Genomic DNA, 16,094 nt, shown 5'->3' on the forward strand with positions numbered 1-16,094 from the left:
GCTGAAAAGAGTGCCAGTGCTCATGGTGAAAAGCCAATTGGGGAGGAGATGGAGTGATGAAGCTAGCCCACAGCAGACAGGAGCGACGTGGGAAGACACACCGACTTCTAGGCCTAGGCGACCACTGAGAGGGCAACGTACACGCCTTGGGAGGCCGACGACCCAGACCCGAACCCACCCGGGACCGAGGCTACCCCGCCCCGCCAGGGTACCTTCCTAGCGCCCGCCCAGCCGGAGTGCCCTAGGATGCCCGTGGGCGGGGCCTGAGCATCGCCCCGCCCCGCCGCCCGCCACTCGGGTCACCTGACCTGCCCGCGGCTCACGTGATCCGTCCCCAGCGCCGCCATTTTGGAGCTCCGGATGAGGAGGGGAAAAGCGGGGGAAAAGAGGGAAAAGAGCCGGGAGAGAGGTGGGCGAGGACGAGGGCGAGGGCACGGCCGGGCTCTTGGCCGGCCAAAGGAGGCTCGCGGAAGCAGCAGCCGCCGCCCGACCGCAGGTACCGCGCCCCGGGGCCGCCCCTCCGCCCGCAGGTAGCGCCGCCGCCGGCCATGTGCGTCCTCCCCTCAGGCCTCTACCGGCGCCCGCTTCCTCTTCAGCGGGCTAACACCGCCCGGTGCTCGCCACACGCCCCAAGTTCCGCGTCCTCTTCCAGCGCTCTGCGCCGCCCACAGCAAGGCCTGCGGAGACCCCGGGCTTGCCCTGCCGTGGGGGGTGGGGGGGAAACCTGCCGCTCTCCGCATACTGTCACCAGCCTGGTCTGCAGGCGGGCCTGCGAGGCGTTGGTTGCTTCCTTCCCTTCTGCAGATGTGAAACTGCTTTAGGCCAGCCGGGATAAAGCTCACGACGGTGTCCTCACCGCATCTCCTGATTACTTTTCTCACGCCCCATCTCCCCAGCCCTTTAGCCAATTCTTGGTGTAGAAAAAGCTAGTACAGGAAAGCCTAGCCTTCTGCCCCTATTACGAACCTTTTCGGTGAACTGGTGTCCCCAGAGATCACTGAGATCAGTGGAAAAAGCTCCTACCTTTTAAGAGCTGCGGGCATCCGGAGGGAATGGTTTGTGTGGAAGGCCTGGATGATTAATTAGGCGGAGGCCATCATCCCAGCCCGTAGGCGATCTTTTTAGTTACTGCGGTGGGTTGTAATTTACTATCAGTCTGCATCTCTTTTATCAGGCAATTACTGGATTTATCACCTCCTTGAGCTTGTACTTTCTTCAGTACTCTGCCTTGACTCAGTGTATGGGTTGCGTTATTGATTAAAAGAGAAAGCCTGGCCGTTCATTTCTTTACCTCACTAACTCGTTTAAAATTAACTTCAGGGAAGGACCAAAGACGTGCTTTCTGCCCTGGCAACGAACTATTAACCACAATCGATGAGGTAGAAACGAATAGGCATTATTTGATTTTTGAGATTCAGCCTAGCTAGTATAAGGAACAGTAGCAAAGAAATATAAGACCAGGGCAGGAAACTGCATTACAAGATGTATAGGTCAATCTACTGTGTCTTCTCTTTTCATGCCCACTGTGCTTGCAGAACTGTTTGAAGTTTGCAGAATCATCCTTTAGATTTATTTTTGGTTAAGATTAAAATAGTAATATACAGTTTATGGTTCCTTATTCATTAGAAAGTGATATCAGTAAAACCAATAGTATTTTGAGTCAATTAGTTAAATTCTGAGCTAAAACAAAATACACAATTATTGGGAGAAGTTTCCAGAGCAGTTTTTTTCTAACTTGTGCAAAATCATAGTCTTCTTGTTAGAGAAATTATGTAAATTTGCATCACATGATTGGGTTGCATGAACATTCCTCTGAATTTCTTTTTGACATAGAATATTGGGAAATTTTTCACTGCCAAAAGAAATCATTACTTTGTTTCACCAAGAAAGAGAAATGTTTGATACTATATACTTTCATTCTTGGCCACAGCTGAATTCTGAAGATTGATCCAAGGGGGACTGTGTTAATTTCAGGAATTGATTTGAAAGACATTGGCTCTGCCACTTAACAGCCATGTAACCTTGGGTAAGTCGCTTAAACCACACTGAGTGTTTCCTTATGTGTAAAATTGTGTAACACCCACCTGGCCTGTTCCAAAGCGTTAGGAAGATCAAACACGCTAACACGTTTGATACAACCTAGCGGTAAGGGGCTGTTACTCTTTTCATTATTGATTCTTTGTACATATTTGTTCTCGCTGAGATGTAAAAAGGAAATTGGTGTATTAAGAGAGGGGATTTAGAATCAGATAGGCCTGGATTCCAATTCTTAAGCCAGTTACTACTATACATCTGTGAGCCTCAGATTCCTTACCTGCAAAAAAGAGGCTACTATTACCAGAAATAACATGAATAATACACAAAGTCTACATAGGCACTGCCCCCTGGATGGTGAGCACTTCAAGGGCAAGGATTTCTTCTTACTTACTTTTGTAGTCTCCAGCACTGTGCTTGGCACATTATAGGTGCCCAATAAATGTTAAATCTTAATATTGGTTAATGCTAGTTAGACCTTATGTCTTCACCGTGGCTGCCAAATTAGAATATTCTCTCAGGCTAGATGCCAGCTAAGAAATTTTAGATTATGAAATTCATGTACTTGCGATATTTATACTGTTTTTTCTTAGTGGCAATTATTCAGATGAAGCTAAGGAGATTTTTTTTTTTTTTTAAAGATTTTATTTATTTATTTGAGAGAGAGAATGACAGAGAGAGAGAGAACATGAGAGGGGAGGGTCAGAGGGAGAAGCAGACTCCCTGCTGAGCAGGGAGCTCGATCCCGGGACTCCAGGATCATGACTTGAGCCGAAGGCAGTCGCTTAACCAACTTAGCCACCCAGGCGCCCCGCTAAGGAGATTTTGATTCAAATAAATTATAGCTGACAGTAAGATAAATCTATAAATAATGTGTAAGCAATCTCGAGGTAATTTTTTATAGACAGTTTACAATTCGGGGACATGAAAGTTCATCCAGTACCAGTCTCTTGTTTTACATCTGGGGAATCTGAATAAAACCCACAGAAACAGTGACTTGCCTAAGGTCATGCAACTAACAGGGTATTCTAGATCAGAAACTTCTGCCATTTGGCTGGAGCAAAATGTTTTGTATTTTAGAATTGGGATAATCTAGAAGAATAGGAAATTGGCCATACTTCACACAATCTTTGTCTAGTTGGAAAAGAACAAATTCTTCATTTGAAAGAAAAGTTTCTTTATAAAATAGCAAACTGCCTTTGCACACGCACAGAAAATGACAGCCTTTCTCCAGTCCCCCTCAGGCCCACAGGAATTGTTCAACTTGATTTTACTTATCCTAACCCTACTCTAGAACTGAAAGGAACTAATTAGATGTACAAAGAAACCAAATAGTAAATTACAAGGAAAGAAAGATAACTGAAATAATTTGGTTCTTTTCTTGGGAAAGACATTAATTAGAAGCTTTTGCCTGTGGAATACAGGTCTCCCCCACTTTTCAGTTTGCTTTCTGCCACTTTGCTTTTATGAAAGACCCACAATAGTACCTACTTTCTCTAACTGAAAGTACTGAAAGAAACCCGAAGATTTCACTTATACAAAAAAAAGACAAAAAGTGAAAGTAGTTTTCAATCTTTGTTTTGCAGTGAGCCATTAATAGAGGCAGCACATACCCCAAGCGGCAAGAGTGGCCCCGCCAAGCTCCTTCCCTGCCCGGGAACTGCGCTCAGCGTCTCAGCATCAAGGCGGCACAGCTTCGAACTGTGTCTGTGAGCATCTGTGCTTTATCTTGATTTATTTTGTGCATTCTTTAGCAAGGTGTGTCCTGAGGTATCAGGAAAGCCTAAGAGAGGTTATTTTTTGGTTTGGGGAACACGCAAAACTTCTTCCATATAAATTAATGGTAATTCCTTATGCACTTTACATCATTTCGGCTTCTAAAAGATTTCATAGGAAGGTTCTACTTTCAGATAGCCGGGGAATCCTGTCCTGTTGCCTAGGAAAGACTTGAGACTGGGTGGGAAGGATTGTTGAACTTTTCTGGTTGGGGATACAACTTACAGTTACTTATTTGTAACAATTTGGTATATTTTGTCTAATGTTGTTATGTCTAAAGATTCCAAACAAGAAGCTCCCTACTTTGGTGATGCCTCTAGTCTTTCCTCTTTCTGTAAACCTTTCCCGTTCAGCCATATTGATCTTTTCTCTAACCACTAGATAGCAGGTTTATTCTCATTTATGAACATATAATAATGTTGTGGTTCTTTTCCTTGTCGGTCTTACCCTTGTGTTAACAGAATTCCAGAAGAGCAACTGAAGCACTCTAATTAGGACAATTCAAGGAGGATGTATTTACAAAGTTACTCTTAACAAAGATGTAGGACTTGTATCGGCAAACCACAGGGACAGTGCAGTTACTTGAAGCTAGCAACATCAGGAGAAGGAAGAGGTACCAGAACCAGGAGAGTCTTGTAGAGCCCCCTCGCCTAGAGAGAATGGCCTTCCATTGAGGAACATGGCCAATCCCAGGTGACCTAGAGGGAGGGAATCAAGGACATGAATATCCTGATCTCACTCTGCTACCTCCCTCTGATCGCCTGTCATGGCTCTACATTGGCAACCAGCAACCAGAGGGCACGGGAGTCTAATGATGTAATACCTCCTGGGGAAGAGAGCACAGTGGAGAAAAGGAGACAGTGAGCCCAGAGGGGCAAATGGTTGACCTCTGGCATAGCCGTCTTTTGGCATACAGTGCACCTCTTACCTCTTCAAAAAGTCTTTTCTTACCTTCCTAGACCAAAATTAGCTCTTCAGTTCTTATTAGGATTTGGTCATTGACTGTTGCCTTCCGACTATTTTACCTTGTATACTGTTTCATTATTTAAAAGCTGTTAATTCTTTTTAACTTCTAAATATGTTTGTCCTATCCAGTCAACCCAGTTTTAAACCATGAGTACTGTGATTTTTTTTCCCATACTGTATTTTGCTTAATGCCTTGTACATAACAATTTTTACTATAACTTTTTATTATGAAAAGTTTTAAACATACACACAGTAGAAAGAATAGTATAAGGAATTCCTAGATACTCATCACTCAACTTCAATTACAAAATTTACCAATCCTACTGTATCCCCCCTTCCCTACCCGACCTCCTTGACCATAGTCAGTTTTTAAAGTTGCATTTACATTGATCTCTTGAAGGCCATGGATAGTATGCAGATGTTCATAATCCATGTTGTTGTCATTATTGAGCCACTGGGATTGTATTTGTACTCCTTTTTTTTTTTTTTTTAAAGATTTTATTTATTTATTTGAGAGAGAGAGAATGAGAGAGAGCAAGCACATGAGAGGGGGGAGGGTCAGAGGGAGAAGCAGACTCCCTGCCGAGCAGGGAGCCCGATGCGGGACTCGATCCCAGGACTCCAGGACCATGACCTGAGCCGAAGGCAGTCGCCCAACCAACTGAGCCACCCAGGCGCCCTGTACTCCTTATTTTCATCTCTTTTTTTTTCCCCCCCAAATTTTACTTCACTTGACATGGAAACCCATATATATGTGCACATGGGTGACCTAAGTGAAATTTTTGTGAAAATTTAAAAGGTTGGCCTTAAGGTCAGCTTAACTCCCTCCCTGTGTATACTCTATTATGAACTGTTTATCTAACCTTTCTAACAGAGACTTTTGTTTTAACGAGACTTAACTTGTATATTGATTCTGCCATGTGGACTCAAACTGGTTTTTCAGGTGTTTCTTAATGTATTTTATGTTGTCATATCTGTTTTATAGCTGCCATTTCTGTACTTATCCCCAAATGTATGCAGCCTCTAAAATGAGGTACTTACATAAATGTTCAGGGAAAATTGGAGCATCTGCTGCAAATTTCCATTAGCTCTTAATGCCTGAGCAGACACAGCTTTTAAAATCTGAATGTTTTGTCAGTTTCTTTTGTATTAGTCTTTTTCTTCAGATAAGATGAACTCCTCCTCCTCTTCATTTCACTTTCTTTTTAAGGTTACACACTGAAATATCCACAGGGAGCAATTTGCACTGCTCTCTTTCCTATTCTATCATTAAGTAGAAGAGGGATAACATGAATCAACTTTGTAACCCTGTGGGTATGCAGTCTGTTGAGCAAATATTCACTTGTTAACCTGCAGACTATCAATCAGCCTACATGGATGTCACATTTCATGGAGAAGGAGACCTTAGATCTACACTAGACCACCAGATCTTGTGCAAGAAATTAAATGTCCAAGGATTCCTGTTATTAACAATTACTTAACCAATTTGCATTTGACAATTGTTAGGAAAGAAACAAAGCCTTAAGTGAGTGACCTTAAAGGGAAATCAGTAGTCACAGAAAGAGCCACAGCGCCCTTTGGCCTAAAAATGTGAAACTCTCAGGCAGTAAAATGACTTACGAAGTCACAAAGGATTTTCCTAAAGAAACAAATTGTTCCCGTACTGGTCCCTTCTTTAGTGACTTAAGATTGAGTGTAGAGATTTAAAAATACTGATCTTCCTACTTGACAAAGATGGAAAGGAACTCCATAGTCTTTTTAGAGGTAATGCCCTCAGGTTGTTTAAGGGAGAGAGTGGCTAAAGGACCAGTGGTCTGGGTGCTGGGGTAACAGTCACTGTTGTAATGGCTATAGAATGCATTCCCTGCCATGAGTGCAGTTGGACATGGAAAAGAAAAGAAAGCTGATCACACTGGACAGAATATGGGGGAAGGAGGGAAGAAGTAGTACTAAAGAAGCCGAGAATAAAATGTTTGCATTTTTGCCTGATGTGGACCTAGATATAGAAAGTTTGTGTGCCAGAAAGAGCAGAAAATCAGAGAGGAAAAGCCATCACTGTTGCCAAGAGTAGATATGGGAGGACTGGCACCGCAGCTGGTCAGAGTGCTGGTAGGGTCTAGCAGGAGTTAGGTTTGATCTTGGCAGGGGCTGAAGGGCCCTTCCATGTTGATTCAGCCACCTGGGGGGAGAGAAGCCATTATTCACCTCCTAAAATAAGAATTCAGAGCCTGCAACTGAAGTTTAAGAATAGTATGGTCTTTGGTCTATAGCTGGTGCCACTAAAAATTTTGCTGGCATTTATTGAATGTTGTGAGTAAGACTCCAGAATGCACCTAAAATGTGGAAAAACAAAACTTGTTGCTGGAAAAAAGCCTAAACTGAAAAATGTGATCCAAGTCAACAAATTAATCTCACTTTGAGCCAAAGGAAATGTTTGAAATGAAAGTACTGCCAGGAAATAGAGGATTCAAGATTTAGGCAGAAAGATATTGTGAGTATTTTTTGTTTTGTAACTTCCTTGGCTGTAATGCATTGCTAGAACTTACAGAGAACCCCTTTTAAGGACTTTGAATATTTAGACCTGAAACGCAACTACGATATCAGTTGTTTTCCTTCTCTGATGCCCCTTTCCCTTTCAGGAAAAAAAAAAAAAATACATGCGTATGAATAGTAGTTGACCACTAATAAGGCCTCTAGGAAAAAACCACAGCATAGTTTGTGGTTTATCTTCAGGAAGATAAATCGAAGGAAGTAAAAGAAGGAACTAGATCATTGCTTTTATGTAGTTTCGTTTGCATAGTACTTCTCAAAATTCACTCTGCCCTTTACAAGAGGTTCATGACTATATTTTCATAATTCCAAAGATTTGGGGAGAAAAAAACAAATTTATGATTTTAATAATAAAACTACAATTATACTTGGTATAAGAAGTTGTCTCCCAAGAGTTGTGTCGATCATGTGTTGGCTTTACAGAGTGGTATTTTGTAGTAACTTGAGGTGGTTCCACATGCCCTGGTAATGCCTGTGTTCCTTCAGTCAAGGAATAGGAGTCCTGATTTTGGCATTGGGCAAAAGAGAGGGAGTACTGATTGGGCCCAGTTAGATGTCTAGGGGAAAGAAAGTGAAGAAAAAGGAGATGCAAATTGTTAGTCATTTTCAAAGAAAGAAATGGATGGAAAGATCATCATCAGTCTTGATATAGGGCACTCCAAAGAGAAGTTGTAAACAATTGAAGTCTCTGTTGGGGATAGCCAGGTGTACTGATAACGGAGCTCCCAGGTCAGAGGATACGGAGATTGGCTTAAACTCTTAGGATTAGCTTTGATTTCCTGTAATTACATACCTGGGATACCTATAACCTGGTCATTTCTTTCTGTTGTATATTATCCTTTCTAGATATGGAAGAAAGCAGCAGTGTTGCCATGTTGGTGCCAGATATTGGAGAACAGGAAGCTATATTGACTGCTGAAACGGTCATCAGTTCATCATTGGAAATTGATGAACAAAGAAAAGTTAAAACAGATCCATTGATCCATGTAATCCAGAAGTTAAGCAAGATAGTAGAACATGAAAAGTCACAAAAATGTCTTTTAATTGGGAAAAAGCGCTCACGTTCAAGTGCTACAGCGCACTCTCTTGAAGCCCAGGAACTTTGTGAGATTCCAGCTAAAGTAACCCAGTCACCTGCTGCCGAGATTAGAAGGGCTGAGATGTCACAGATACATTTTACCCCTGGCTCTCTTGCCCAGAATGATGGGAAGGCTATGTCCTACCAGTGTAGCCTTTGCAAGTTTCTGTCGTCATCGTTCTCTGTGTTAAAAGATCATATCAAGCAGCATGGTCAGCAGAATGAAGTGATATTAATGTGCTCAGAGTGCCATATTACATCTAAAAGCCAAGAGGAACTTGAAGCTCATGTGGTAAATGACCACGAAAACGTTGCCAACAGTCGCACTCAGTCCAAAGCCCAACATTGTGTAAGCCCCTCCAACTCTCAGAGACCCACAGAAAGAAAGAATGAAACCACTTCTGATATCGCCTTGAGTGCGGACAATCTGCAAACTCATACTGCCCAAAATGCATCCGTGAAGGAGATGGGTAAGAGGAAATGGTATGCATATGAACAGTATGGCATGTACCGATGCTTATTTTGTAGTTATACCTGTGGCCAGCAGAGAATGTTGAAAACACATGCTTGGAAGCATGCTGGGGAGGTTGATTGCTCCTATCCAATCTTTGAAAATGAAAACGAGCCCCTAGGCTTGCTGGACTCCTCAGTGGCTGCTGACCCTGGTGGGCTAGATGCAGTAGTCATCGCTATTGGAGACAATGAACTGAGTATCCACAATGGGCCTTCAGTACAAGTGCAGATTTGCAGCTCAGAAACACTATCCTCTTCGTCTCCTTTAGAACAGAGTGCAGAAGGAGGAGTTCATCTTGGTCAGTCAGTTACTCTTGACCCTAACGAGGAAGAAATGCTAGAGGTGATTTCTGATGTGGAGGAGAATCTGATTGCTGATAGTCTACTTTCATCTGCACAGAAGATCATTAGTAGCAGCCCAAATAAAAAAGGTCATGTTAATGTGATCGTGGAGCGTCTGCCAAGTGCTGAAGAAACTCTTTCACAGAAACATTTCCTCATGAATGCTGAAATCGAAGAGGGAAAAAACCTGAGCCCGACAGAATCCCAGATTGGGTGTGAAGGAAGAGATGAAGTTTATCGTGCTGATAAATGTACTGTTGATATCGGGGGGCTGATCATAGGCTGGAGTAGCCCAGAGAAGAAAGACAGTGAGTTAATAAACAAAGGACTGGCTGCTGATGAGAATGCCCCACCAGGCCGAAGAAGAACAAATTCTGAGTCTCTCAGACTACACTCATTAGCTGCAGAAGCCCTCGTGACGATGCCTATAAGAGCTGCAGAACTGACAAGGGCCAACCTCGGGCACTACGGGAATATAAACCTTTTAGATCCAGACACCGGACAAAGGCAAGTAGATAGTACATTGGCAGCATATTCTAAAATGATGTCACCACTCAAAAACTCTGCAGATGGATTAACTACTTTTAACCAAAGCAACTCTACGTTGGTAGCACTCCCAGAGGGTAGGCAGGAATTGTCAGATGGGCAAGTTAAGACAGGCATCAGCATGTCCTTACTGACTGTCATTGAAAAGCTGCGGGAAAGGACAGACCAAAATGCTTCAGATGATGACATTTTGAAAGAGTTGCAGGACAATGCCCAGTGCCAACCCAACAGCGACACGAGCTTGTCGGGAAGCAGTGTGGTGGAATACATCCCCAATGCCGATCGGCCCTACCGTTGCCGCCTTTGTCATTACGCCAGTGGAAACAAGGGCTACATCAAGCAGCACTTGAGAGTCCATCGGCAGAGACAGCCATATCAGTGTCCCATCTGTGAGCACATAGCTGACAGCAGCAAAGATCTGGAGAACCACATGATCAACCACTGTAAAGCAAGAATATACCAGTGCAAGCGGTGTGAAGAATCTTTTCATTATAAGGTAAGCATCAGTTATGAAATCACTCCGAGGACCTGAGAATTTTTAGAGCCAGGAGGGAACCCAGTAGAGAGAGCCCAACCACCTCATTTTATAGATAAGGAAACTGAGACCCAGAAAAGTTGGATAATTTGCCCAGGGGATCCCAACTGAATTAGTATTAAAATTGGGACTGAAATCTGGGTCATCAGAATTTCTGGTGTAGGATTGTTTTCCCTGTCTACCGCCTCAACAGTTTCTGTGTTTACTGCTTTAGTCTTAGCGTGGATATCTTTTTTTAAAAATGTGTTGATTTTAAATCGCAGGGTAATTATAGGGGAGTGTACAATGGAGGAATGTACACACATTTGATTTACACAAATGTAATCCGACATCATCAGTGCAAAAAAATAGCTTTTTTTCATCTTCCGTGGCCCCAAAATATAGGTCATTCATTTCAGCGACACAACCAGCCAATAGCAATCTGTGTCATTGCAGGAGGAAAAATAACCTGTGTTGGACTTAATGAAAGACAGCAAAGTGGAAATAGAGCCACATGTGTTGTTTTATGGGCAGTTTAAGGGACTTTCAAGGATTATTTTGACTGCTTTTCATCTTATATGCTACCTTAAAACCAACAACCAGCATGAGATACTGTTTTGGTAAAGGAAACTGGATTAATTGAATCATTAGTTTTGAACTTTTCTTCTCCAGTGTGCCAGTTGACTGTTGGGGGGGGGGGTTGGGGGGGGAAATGTCCTAAGAGGGTAACCAGGATGTAGACTTTTTCCCTCAGATTTCCCAGAGTTGGGGGCTAGCTGGTAGTAAAAAGGTAATCAGGAATAAAAAAGCCTTTGAGTCTGAGATTCACTGCCTACCTGGATTGCCCTCATGGAATTCTAAAGTGGCCTCAGGCTACTTGACAAGCAGTGCATCCAAACGGGCAGCAAAAGCAAGTTCCAGAAGTTTCTTCGGCTCCTGCATTTTTGATTGGTGGGGGTGGAGGAAGAAGATACCGTGGAGGAGAGGTTCCACTTAGGTCTCTCTTACACATTTAGTTGATATTGAAAGGCAAAAATTAGCAGGAGTCCAGCAGTTACTGTTTGGATTTATTTTTGTGAAAGTATTGGGTTATTCTGAGTTCCCTGCTCTTCCCTCCGCTGGCAGGCCGGTATGTAAGTAAGTATGCACATGCCATTCATAAGCAGGGGATAGCAAGGGATTCCTCTCAGAGTATGCGAGAAGAACTGCCTTTTTGATGAGATTGTGATTTCCCTGGTGTATTTCTTCTCATAAACTGTCAAATAAGTCAGGTAATCTTTTAGCACATTTGATTTTAAAATACTGGTAATGTGTTCTAGGTACTAGGCCGTGAAAGCAATTAACTGCTTCTACAGTCTCTTAGTAACAGTGCAAGTACATTTATTGAAGGTTACATGTGAATATTTCTCAATTTTTTAGAGTCAACTGAGGAACCATGAGAGAGAGCAACATAGTCTTCCAGATACCTTGTCAGTAGCAAGTTCTAATGAGTCGAGAATTGCCGGTGATACAGCTGATGGAAAATGTGTTCAAGAAGGTATCGTGCATTTTTTTTGTACAGGCTGCATGACCAGCATATGAAGTTTTCATAAAAAGCCCTTAGTTGTCATGTGGGTTAATTTCAGGACTAAAGCTGCATATATTCTCTCTTTTCACACTGCGGAGTGAATCTTACCTATGTTCCTGAGGATATCCTGAGGTACTGAATGCAATACTGTATTAGTAAGTACTCAGCTTCGACAGTGTGGGTAGATAATAGGTTGAAATTTTATGCTGTCCTATAAGAGCCAAGTCCAGCATAAACCCTTGGGTGACATACGAGCAAGCTGGGGAAGCCGCAGCATGGAAAGCAAGCCCTTCCCTCTCTCAGTACCAGTTGACCCACTGAGAACATAGCAGCTTTTGCAGATGACAGGCCCCCACCTCAAACTTTAAGTGAGGCTTCCTGCTGTGATCTTCTTCTTACCCAAGTATGACTGCCAGATTTCATCTGCATTATTTTAAAAAAACACAAAAAAGCACAGGATCTTTTTATGTACTAGTTAGGTACCAGTCGGCCAAGTTTCTGCTAATAGGAATATTAGAATCAAAAGATTTAATTAGAGTTCCATGAAAAGGCGGATGCCACATCCGGAGAATTAGGGATAAAGCGTAATAAACTGTGCTTCCTCGCATCAGCTCTCTTAAATTGATATACTTTAAATGTCTCAAGTGCGATACATAGTGTTTATGGGAAATAAAACATATTGGGGTGACTTTCCTTTTTAGATTTCCTAAGAATTAAAGTTAGAAACAACTGCAGAGTAAAATGTTTTACCATAATGTTTCATTAAATTATACCCCAGAAAGCATAACTGATTCAAGAATGTTTCTGAAAGAACTGATTTTGACACCACTGTAGCACCAAAATTCCCTTGTCAAACAGATGTCATCCCTGTAAAACTATCCAAAACAAAAGGAGTTTATGACATAGCATCTGTTTCTGCAATAGATGGCTGAGCTAAAACAGTTTTGTTTCCTTTTAACAAAATAGCCCTAAGTGCCTCCTTTTATTTTAATTCATTATGTTTCCATATCCCCCTTGAAAGGAGACATTAAAACATTTGATGTCATTGGACCATAAATCCCTAATGAAGGAATAAAGTAAATACTACTCAGTGGCACCACCTGCGGTTAATACTAGTGGTGGAATATGTCTTTTCTAGCACCATCTTCAAAAGCAGTAACTAATAAAACTGTCCAAATGGGTTAACAAATTAGAACTCACAATTTTAATAAAAAAGATTAAAAATGTCAGCTCAGAATTAAAGTAACCAGTTTGAGCTTTACGGCAACAGCATCTGTCCATCATATTCCATTTTACAGCGTCTTTTCTTTGTACATTCTACGCTATTTTTGGGGTTAAATGTATGGATTTTAAATTGCTTTTGCCATGTCTGTTTTTCCCTCACTTTGCTCCATTTACTTTTCTCTGTCATAGTAGTATAACTATGTATCAGATGACCGATAACCTCCTGCATACTTATGCTGATACTTTATTAATTCACTATTAGATCTCTGGAAATCTGGTTGTCGGGCCAAGAAACAAGTGTTTAGCTCACAAAGGTCAAAGAAATTCATGTTTTACTAAAACTTCTTCAGCCATTTAGTAAAGTTAATGAACAAGTTGGGGGATGTGTGCCTTAGTGGTCCCCAGCCTCTGCCCACTCTGATGGCACAGATAACTTGGGACACGTTTTTGACTCCGAGACCCAGCGTAATGGTGTTTCAGACATTCGTTCTGCCAAAAGGCATGGGGTGCCCACCCTGAGCTAGCTGCCAGGAGTCCAGTGAAGGCATCGGTGCCTGTAAGGACCGCAGCTGGGGAGGCAGACAGAATTGTACTGACGGGGATGTCAGGCGACGGCACGGGTGCTCTACTAGAGCCACGGCCAAAGCACTTTCATATGGTGCTCCTTTGTGAAATTGAATTAAATCGTTCTTCATTGCAAACATACAATTCGCGAAGCCCTGGAAGTTCAGCATAAACAAAACACACAGATCTCTGCCCTCAGGGGAGTCTGCAGCTAGGGACAGGTCAGAGATCTGACACAAACATGCAGGTGACACGCAGACTGCGATGAAGGAAGAATAGAGAGTTCTCTGCTCACTAAGTAAACCATGCTGAAAGGTTCTAGAATTTCCATTTTGTAGATCAGAAAACTGAGTCCTCACAAGATAAATTGCTTTGTCCATGATCACCCTGGTACTAGGTGGAAGAGCAAGGACAAAGCCCAGAGTTTTGAACTCAAATCTAATATTCTTTCCGTTGGAAACAGTTGCTTGAAGTAGCATGGGCTCTCATTCTGTGCTATATTAAGTTTTTTCCATCTGTCGTTTTTATTAGTTGTCATTGATCTGTAATATTTCTCACACAAAACCATTATCCAGTATTTCACACTTCATTTTTTCAGGGTTTTTTAAAAAACTGAATTTGGAACAATGCCACTTATAATCAAGTCCGAGTTTTTAACCTACCAATTAAGAGTAATACTTACATTATAATTATGATTAGTGTATATATTAATGTTGTAGACCTACACCAGGAAATTAGGACATTTTTTTCTGCCTGGCAAAAGTAGTTACAGGCAAAAGAAAATTTCAGTTTTAGAAAGCTTAAATTTAACTTAAGGATTTTCTTTGTTTTGTTAAAATTTCAGCGTGGGTTTCTTCTGTGCCACCAATTTTACGATTCCGCACTGTGTGCTAGTGTTCTACCTAAGCTTCCTTCCTGCTCTGCCTTATTCTCTAGCTTTCCATGCTTGCTTTGTTTCTGAATATAAAGCCGTCAGGCTGTGAATGGCCTGCGGTCTTTGTGCTTACAGAAGAGTAAAGAGAGTGTTCAGGAACAGTTTTACATGATCAAGGCATCCAGTTTGTATTTAATCAGGCTTACCCTCATTAAAATTACCCATCCCTGTTGCTGCAGAGTGAGGGTGGTAACATGGCCTCTTTTCCATTGGATCCACGTATTCTGGATTTCAGAGAGTCGTGTATTCACGTTAGTGATAACACTTGTCCTTGTCACCTGCCAGTTTGCTAGTTATGATTATACAACATTATTTAGCACTGAATAATTTGCAGTGGTTTTTCCTTCCATTGTTGCACCAACAGCTGACTTTCAGTTATAAACAAAGGAAACCCACAGGATAAAAAAGCTTTAGTCTTTTTATCTGGAGTTTGTTATGGAGGCTTTGTAGCCGTACTGTATAATATTGTGTTATAGTATTAAATCACAGCTTGTTGGCAAATCACTGTTTCCTTAAGACAGTGTATCCAGTGTCAATTAGATCAACACCTTTCAGATTAACAGTATATCTCTGGTTAACTCAGCTGCTACACAGTCAGCAGGGCAGCTGGCTTCAAGTTTATTATATTTTAGCATTTTGTACAAGGTTATGCAGAAACTAACCCAATGTATCTATGTTTACAGGTCAGGTGATGTTCAGTTTCTATCTGCTGATAGTCCAGTTGCAGGAGAACCTGGAAAGCCATGTTCAAACTTGTTAACTTTATTAAATGAGAAAGCCTTGATTGAAATGTTAATACTATGTGTTATAAATACTCATTTACAGTGGAAATTATGTCATTTGTATCTAATCAGTGTATATCGCTAAAGCTTTCCAATCCCTTGCCTAGGGACTAAGTCTTCAGTCCAGAAACAGTATAGATGTGATGTGTGCGATTATACAAGTACAACATACGTCGGTGTTAGAAACCACAGACGAATCCATAACTCTGACAAGCCATACAGGTAAGTGTGATGATCCTAGGGTTTTAATGCTTGTATTAGAATATTTTACAGTAAAGAAAAAAACAAATAATTAAAGATTCATAACACTTGTTTAAACACAAGTTAGGTGCAAAGAAACTCGCTGCTGGTTTCCTGAGTGTTGTTTAGTTTGTTCAGGAATATGAACTTTAAGCTTGAGTCTTAGGACAACTATATTTCATCTAGTTGAAATATAGGAAGATATCTACATCTGTCAGTTTGATGTTCTCGGTTTCACGTGGGTATAAATTATCATAGTAATCTTAAGTGCTTAGAGTACATTTCAGTAATTTGGTGGTTTAACTACTCCATATTCCAACAAAAGATGCTTAAAAACTTAAAAGCAATAAAATTCCCCTTGAAAGACTCTTTTTGAAAATTAAGCTATCATTTAATTTAATTTCGTTACTTGATTTTTCACAAAAGCCAAGTCTAATACTTCTTTTCAGGAAATAAAGACATTC

The 16,094-nt window shown here is 41.5% G+C and overlaps 1 protein-coding gene across 4 annotated transcripts in view; it reads left to right on the forward strand.

Annotated features, from left to right (window-relative positions):
- Nucleotides 1–340: 340 nt before the first annotated feature.
- Nucleotides 341–16,094, forward strand: part of ZNF507 (zinc finger protein 507) — a 42,252-nt gene continuing 26,498 nt past the window's right edge. Inside the window, exons 1-6 of one of the 4 annotated variants that reach the window (XM_081806663.1) lie at nucleotides 359–496; nucleotides 1,931–2,026; nucleotides 3,621–3,792; nucleotides 8,173–10,301; nucleotides 11,739–11,856; nucleotides 15,498–15,612. In XM_081806663.1, the coding sequence (XP_081662789.1) occupies nucleotides 8,175–10,301; nucleotides 11,739–11,856; nucleotides 15,498–15,612 (2,360 nt within the window). In that variant the 5' untranslated portion in view covers nucleotides 359–496; nucleotides 1,931–2,026; nucleotides 3,621–3,792; nucleotides 8,173–8,174. Of the gene's footprint in view, nucleotides 531–1,930; nucleotides 2,027–3,620; nucleotides 3,793–8,172; nucleotides 10,302–11,738; nucleotides 11,857–15,497; nucleotides 15,613–16,094 lie in introns of all 4 variants that reach the window. The other 3 variants (XM_081806662.1, XM_081806664.1, XM_081806661.1) reach the window with 3 other exon arrangements.

Source organism: Leptonychotes weddellii, chromosome 16, assembly GCF_054177405.1.
Source record: "Leptonychotes weddellii isolate Sample4059 chromosome 16, ASM5417740v2, whole genome shotgun sequence".
Classification (NCBI taxonomy): Eukaryota; Metazoa; Chordata; class Mammalia; order Carnivora; family Phocidae; genus Leptonychotes; species Leptonychotes weddellii.